The 7,340-nt window shown below is 42.7% G+C and overlaps 1 protein-coding gene across 2 annotated transcripts; it reads right to left on the bottom strand.

The window, feature by feature from the left end:
• Window positions 1–611: 611 nt before the first annotated feature.
• LOC111079307 (gamma-1-syntrophin) lies at window positions 612–4,519 on the bottom strand. 2 transcript variants are annotated; one of them, XM_022374433.2, is made up of 9 exons: window positions 4,460–4,519; window positions 2,723–2,787; window positions 2,501–2,650; window positions 2,159–2,444; window positions 1,751–2,100; window positions 1,524–1,682; window positions 1,224–1,448; window positions 960–1,163; window positions 612–897 (listed from the first exon to the last, which is right to left on the bottom strand). In XM_022374433.2, the coding sequence occupies exons 2-9, from the start codon at window positions 2,780–2,782 to the stop codon at window positions 787–789; spliced, it is 1,545 nt and encodes a 514-aa protein (XP_022230125.2). In that variant the 5' UTR covers window positions 2,783–2,787; window positions 4,460–4,519; the 3' UTR covers window positions 612–786. The 2 variants fall into 2 exon arrangements, with proteins under 2 accessions (XP_022230125.2, XP_022230126.2); XM_022374434.2 differs by lacking the exon at window positions 4,460–4,519 and adding an exon at window positions 3,134–3,249.
• Between the last annotated feature and the right edge of the window lie 2,821 nt (window positions 4,520–7,340).

Genomic DNA, 7,340 nt, shown 5'->3' on the forward strand with positions numbered 1-7,340 from the left:
TATTGTTTTATTTTGTTTCTATGTTTTATTTTGTAGAAAATAACATTCAATCAATTGTTAAAGCATTCGTTTGTTTTTTCGAAAATTAAATTTTCATTTAGAGCGCACATAAAAATTGAATTTTCTTCGATTTCGATTCGATTTGTTTAGAATTTTTGAAAAAGTATTTCTAGAGATAAAGCCTTTGAGGCTCCATTGGAGAACCTTCTTTGAAGAAAGAAAGATGACGCAAGGATATCCGAATTATGCATTTTACTGCAAAAAAGATTCCCATCTATCAGAGCAGAATTACATATCTAAGAACCTGCGCCAACTTCAACTCCATTAGTTGGTGTCTGTCTTGCCTACATCTCTACAAGGTTCTGACAAAACTCTGCGTGACTTATTAGGTAATTAATTCAACTATAAAGGCTAGATATGGAAAATAAAATCAACTTCTATTCAATTGTCAAGTATGAAGTCTACGCAATAGGAAAAATGCCTAAAGTAATTGCCTTATGTTTGCTTAAAAGTTACTGTAATGCACCAAGAGATTTCACTTTCAGTTTTATCAGCGCCATAAGTATATCCATATTCATATTCATATTCAATATCCAATTACAATCATTCCAATCAACACATTTACGGGTACTTGTTTATAAGAAGTACATTCCCACATTCCGACCTTCCGACATTCGGACATTGTGTATATGATACTTAGTCCAACACTCATATTCGAATCATTTGCTATGCACTTTACGAATATATATATCCATGTGAATTATCTTTTGTTCCGCGATCGAGCGCTTAGGTCTGCTGAATTGAGCTCAAGAATGCGGGATCCACTGAGGCCACTTTGGCTGTGAGGAACGCATGCATGCAGAAGAGCAGACTCTGCAGCACTTGGCACTCCAACTCCTGTTGATGATCAGGAGGATCAGATGTATTCGATTGTGATGGGAAGACAAGTGGTGACTCACCTTGGTTTCGATTGCCCGACTATCGTGATCCTGAAAGTGAAGCTTCAACTTGGACTTGCCATCGTCACTGGAGCCCCTCAGTTGGGAGAACTTGTAGTGCCAGACCACAGCAGACTCGGCGCCCTCGGTGAGTGAGAATCCGGCCTGCCAGTCCAGGGTGAGTCCGCCGCTCTTTCCATGATGCGACACAGCAAAGGTCTTGCGCTGAAGCACAGATTAAAGATAAAGTAAATGGAAACAAATAAATTCTGTGGATGTACTTACACCCAGTTTGATAACACTGGTCACGATGGCCGCATTCCAGCTGTTCTCGATGCGCAGCAACTCCTGGCGAGTCTCCACGCTCAGATAGCGAGGCTCGTGACCCGAACTCTGCAGCAGAAAGCAGTGCTGGCGACTGTCCACAGTCTCCGATTCCTTGACAATTCGAAACATGGTCTGATACACCTTGTAGACCACCAAAGCCTTACTGATTCCAGCCACATTCAACTGGAATTCGCGGTGTACAAATGTTAAGGTGTTAAAGTACATTATAATACGTATAAGGTGCAGTGGGGCACTCACTGGTGGGGTTTCGAACAGCATCACTTCGGTGCCTTTGAGCAATAGAAATCTGGGCTTGTAGCTCTGCCAGGATATATTGTTGTTGATGACTCCCTCGTTCACCCAGCCCATGTACTCGATGCGCTCGCCCACCGCAAAGTTTCGATTGTAGAGCTTCATCTGTAGATTAGAGGCAAAGATTTGGAGGCAGGTTTCCTTTAGGGTGGTTTCCTTTAGGGGCCACTCACCTGTAGATGCGTCAGTCCTACCACATTGTCGGTGATCAGCTTGAGCCATTGACTGAGTATGGCCAATTCATCGCAGTGAATGACGCCCGTGGTGACGCCGTTCAGGCCGCGCACCTCAAAGGCATTGGGTCGCAGCTTGTCGGTTCCGTAAATGTATCTCGTCACGTAGGCCATCATCAGGGGCACTGCCACCACATCAGTCCAGCGCTTTTCCGGCTCGGAGCAAATGGACATGGGACGACTGCAGCTGCGGCTGATCGTTCCACTATTAACGGATGATTTGTAGCCCTCGTCAGCCTTCAGTTCGGCACAGGTGGCATCGTTGTCCGAGTCAGGTGTATCTTTGGTTACTACATAAAGAGGGAGGGATATGGTACATCAAGTATACGTCTTAATTGATCGACTTACATTGCTTCTGCAGAAAAGGCGTGGCAGCCCGATAGTGCTTCACTGTGAGGACGACAATATCCCCGGCGTTCCTCAATATATTGACCGCATCGTCATGGGGACAGGCCGTGATATATTCGCCATTCACCTTGATGATGGCATCGCCCACAAATAACTGACCCGTGATGTCCGCCGCCTGCTCTTTGTAGATCCGCGATATTAATATGGGCAGCTTATGCTCGGCTCCACCTTTTATGCTCAGTCCCAGGCCACTCTGCTTCTGGCGCGTGATCTGCACCATTCGTTCCTGTATGCATGTAATCGAATATGTTTAACTGCTATCATCTGCTATCATCAGCTCACCTTTGATTCCATGGGCGGTCCATTCGGATGGCAGCTGCTTGGCGTTACGATTTCTAACTTTTGCAGCGAAAGCAGCTCCATTGTGAGGTTGAGTCGCAGTGGTTCCGGTCTGCTTTTGCCATCGCTGACATGGACCATACCAGTGCGTACCTATGAGGAATATACATATACATATATATAAGTGAGCTAAGTGATTTTAACAGGTAATTGTGTTTGGCATACCTTGAGGTTTTGATCGAGCTTTTCTTCTATTGGCGTAGCCATTGTGTCAGAGAGCTTCATATTTTCTAAAGTATATCAAAGCAGAGAAAATGTCATATTCATATTTGTCGAATGAGTTTTGACAGGCGAAACGAAAGCCCAGACAAAGGCAACAGCCATGGGTCAATAAATTGGCAAGGCTGGCATCGAAACGTTGTCTGGATAGCGATGTGCTGGTTATTATTAGATATGATAGCCCACAACAGACGGGCCAATCAACATGCCCCATGCCCCAGTAAGCAGACTGGGATTCTTGTTGTTGGAGTGGCCATGGCAATGGGCGTTGCAAGAAGTGTAATCAAATTGTTGGCCCTTTATCGATTGGACAACCCACCACATGCAGCCGAAGCATTTCCATGCCTATTAACTTACACTGCGCCGTTCTCTCCAGTGTATAGTGGACAGCAGTAGATAGTTCAAGGTGAACTATGCAATTGCGTTAATTAAATTACACTTGCAATTAGAATCAATTAGGCGCACTCAGACACCAGCCGTACTTGGATATCTCGCGGCAAGAAATGATCCCCAAGACAGATATTCGATGGAAATACCTATGAACAGAGAACAGAAATACATTGTATATTCTGGGAAAGTGTGGGCATGGCATATGTTTTCCATTAAGAGTGGAAAACAAATATGCAACCGGAAAACTATGATATGAGTGAAAACACATTGAAGTGCGGCCCCCAGCCCCCCCGGCGGCTGCTGTTGAGTGCCGAAGTGTGGCCACAACTGTTCGTCAGGAATGGGGAACCACAAATAGGTATTGCGGATAACCACTTGTGCTCCGTAAATAGTGATTGTGGTCGGAGGGAGGTTGGCTGCTTAAGACTTGTGCAGATGGTGCATGCCACAGTTTGATTTAGACTTCAATGATTTCAGAGCAGCCATAAGAGAGTTCTACCCATCAACCCCTTCTATGCATCGGATGGGTTTCTTCTAAGCGTCAAAGCTATGATAAATATTGGAATTCAGTGTAGGACTTCCAGAAATAGTAAAATTTTTAGGCAACAGTCGAGATAATTCCACGACTAGCCAGGTCTGGGAGAGAGCCTGTTAAGGCTCAAATTTTCATGAGGTTCCATGCATCATGCGCTTCGAGCCAAGTGAATAAATTGTCAGGCAGCAGACCTACACGAACCCACAAAACGCTTCCCCAAACTCCCCACACAGATGCCGTGTTGTCCAGGGCTACCTTTGATTATGGCTAAATTACATGTGTGTGTGCCTCGCTCGGGGTTTCCGTTGCCCCTTGGCATGCGTGCTTGCAAACCGTAAAACAGTAAAGTTGGGCACAAGTCAAAGTAGCAGCAAAGGGACTGTCAGAGAGGTACTCAGACCTAGAGGGAGAGAGGAAGAGAAAGGTAGAGAGAGGAGAGTTATGTTCTTTTCGAACCAAACAAGCGAACATGTTCGCTCGTGTCTCGAGAATCAGCTGTGCTTGCAAAAAAGAGCAGCAGGAGGCGAAACCTTTCGGGCGCTGTTTGCTTGAAGTTTCAGCGATTGAACTGCACACGCACATGAACCCACAGTCCCCACACACACACACACACACAAACAGATATGTACATCCATACATATATATATTCGATACTGTTTGCCAGAGGGAAAATGTTCATTATTATTTAATGTTTGCTAAACATTATCCCCGCCCCACAATTGAGATAGGGTCGTTTGGCTGTCTCAAGGGATTATTACCTTTATATATTGACAGAAGTAGTTACACATACACATACATATACATATACTGTATATTATATATTATTCGTTGTTATTGTTATTTTTGGCGTGGCTAAATCGTTTTTTTATATATAAAATGCAGAGCTCTGTACACACGCGTTCCGAGAAATCGCGTTTTGAATTGGGTCACATTTTCGCTGAAGTTGCACAAGTCTCGCACGCTGCGATTCAATTTTGATATTTGATTTCAAGAAGTGGCTTGAACCCGTTCGTGGCCTGGCCGCACGATTTGTCCGAATCGGAACTCATAAAAGTATGCTAAATTTCCGTTGTTTGTCACAGTTTTGCCCACTTCACCAGAAATGTATATGTATTGGGTATGCGGGGCATACGGGGTGAACGGATGGGGAGTACTATGGGTCGTCGCCGCTGCCTTCCTGCGTTCGAAAGCACAACGTTCCCAAAGGCTGTACGGGAGCGAACTGAGAGCACGGCACGGCTCCGCTATAAACATGTTGAAAGCGGTACGGAACTTTCTCTCACCCCCCACCAGCTCCAGAATTCGAAAGCTTTCGTGCAGCCTTCTGCAGGCCCCCATATGTTGGAGTCGAGGCTCCAGAACAGAGAGCTTTAGTGCTTGCAGGCACCCCCACCACCCCCATTGGGGTAGGTAAGCAATCGAACTTTCAATATATTTAGTAATGAATGAACAGCGCTTTCTGCCAAAAGTCGGAAGTATAGGGTAGGTGGCGCTGGCATGGAATTAAATGGTTAGTTCCATTAGAAAGCAATGCATTGCTTGTTGGCGGCACTGTGAAATCGTAAGAATCATGTCATGTAAAATTCTTGTAATATAGTGTAATACGAAGAGGAGTGCTTGGAATCGAAATAAGTCGCAGCATACTCTTCGTCGCTGGCCTTAAAGCGGAAGCAGCGGGGTGGTAAAATCATTTGAGTGGAATACATGTAAAATTTGAAAATTGTACATTTAATTTGACATTACATTACATTCTACATGTGTAGAATACATGTAAAATTTGAAAATCGTACATTTAATTTGTGTAAAATACATGTAAAATTTGAATTTTTTTTTTTGTTTTTATGGTGTACGTTTTTTTTGCAGTATTTCTGTTCTGTTTTTCAAGTAAAATTTTTGTAATTTTCATATGGTATTTTTTCAACATTTAATAGGAAAAAAAACAACAAATAAGCTTTAATTAAAAGCTCAATTAAAAGCTCTTCTTAAATTTTTACCAGTTAAAAATTTAATTAATGCCAGCTAAATTTAAAAAAAATCAAAACAATTTTAAAATGTAATTTTTACTGTAAAACTGTGGAAAAAAAGATTTGTTTAAGAAAAAAATAAGAAAGTCCGTGCACGCTTCCCTTCCTCGTCAATATTGTACATAAATAAAATATTTCTTTAAAAATTGTCGCATAAAATTTTAAATTTATTTTCATCATAAATATTTGCTTTAGCGAGTAATTGCTGAGAATTTTGGAGAGTTTATTAACAATATAAGGGCAACAATACGGGTAACGTAATGTAATTGGTTTTTTTTAATTCCGTCATTTGAAATGGCAGTGATGTAGCATACATCATTATATTGGCCATATGAGTCGCTAGCAATCGGCCCAGCATTTCGAACTTGCTTGAGTCAATACGGTTTATTTGTAATGGTGGTCTGCCGGCAGTCGCGAAGTATTTTTGTATCATTTTCTGTATGCCATCCACCTCCGTTTTATTGCTTGGGTTTGTCGGCGTTCCTTTAAATATAACTGACCAATTGTCTGCTGTAAAATTCAGCTCGTACAACTTCTGAACTGTGACATCCGTCTTGAGTACGGATGAAGGAATATTCCGCTGATGAAAGATAGGCAGCTTAGAGAATAAACGATAAGCCCTGGAATCAACTTATCGTACATTCAAGGAGGTTTGAAAACCTGTAAACCTGTACAATAATAGTATAAAAATGAAGAGATTGATGTAATTATATCCCAATTAATTATGTAATGTAATGTAATTATATCCCAATTACATCAATCTCTTCATTTTTATACTATTATTGTATAGGTTTACAGGTTTTTATCCTCCTTGCCGATCTATCGCTGATATAAGATAATACCCGATTGGTTGCTTGCTTAATAAACAGGCGACAAAAAGGTGATCTAATGTCACCTCCATCTTCCAAAATTAGGGTAAATACTTGAGTTGAACAGGCTTTCTAAAGATTTAGAGTTTATAAAGCTGTTGCTCCACCTGCAAGTAATGCCTGCCATCTTGAGCCCTATTTCAAGTTCGAGCTGAACGAAATGCTCGTTAAATGTTAATTAGAACGCTGAATCAGCTGTGTTAGCTCATTAAAAGTTTTGCGTACCCATTTTCGTTGTTATTGTTAGCCAAAATGGGGCCATGGCAGGCCAAGCGAGGTCCAGGACCGACCTTTGGCTCCCCTTAGCTCCCCTTGGCTCAGTGATAAGCTCGTGGAACAAACGTCATTCGAATACAATGGCTGAGGGCAAAGTTAATTAATGTATTAGCCCAGGTAGAGACCGATGGCTCACACTTTGGCAGGTGCCCCAAGCTACCAATCAACAAGCAGTAGAGAAATCTGGCTAATAACAGTAGGGAACGTGCATTTGCATTCGTCCTTGAGGTTGAGGGGCCGAGCTGAGATACAGATACTACAGTTGGCCCGACACAATTGAAACATTACAGTGCCAATGTAATCCTTTGGATTTTGGCCCAGCCTGCTGCAACACGAACCCAGCTATCTAGGGGCCATGTCCATGCCAATCACTGCAGTCCTGGAAAGTTTATTGCGGTGATGGAATGTCGAGGAGAGGTCACACAATGGCAGAGAGTGTTCAGTGTATGAGGAGTGGATGGGTCAGGTGC

The sequence above is a fragment of the Drosophila obscura genome, unplaced genomic scaffold (assembly GCF_018151105.1).
Source record: "Drosophila obscura isolate BZ-5 IFL unplaced genomic scaffold, ASM1815110v1 contig_186, whole genome shotgun sequence".
In the NCBI taxonomy this organism is placed as follows: Eukaryota; Metazoa; Arthropoda; class Insecta; order Diptera; family Drosophilidae; genus Drosophila; species Drosophila obscura.

Coding starts and splice junctions, on each gene's coding strand:
- LOC111079307 (XM_022374433.2), bottom strand. CDS start 2,782: ATGAAGCTCTCTGACACAATGGCTACGCCAATAGAAGAAAAGCTCGAT. Junction 2,445..2,500: donor GACCGCCCATGGAATCAAAG/GTGAGCTGATGA, acceptor ACATGCATACAG/GAACGAATGGTGCAGATCAC. Junction 1,683..1,750: donor TAGGACTGACGCATCTACAG/GTGAGTGGCCCC, acceptor TCTAATCTACAG/ATGAAGCTCTACAATCGAAA.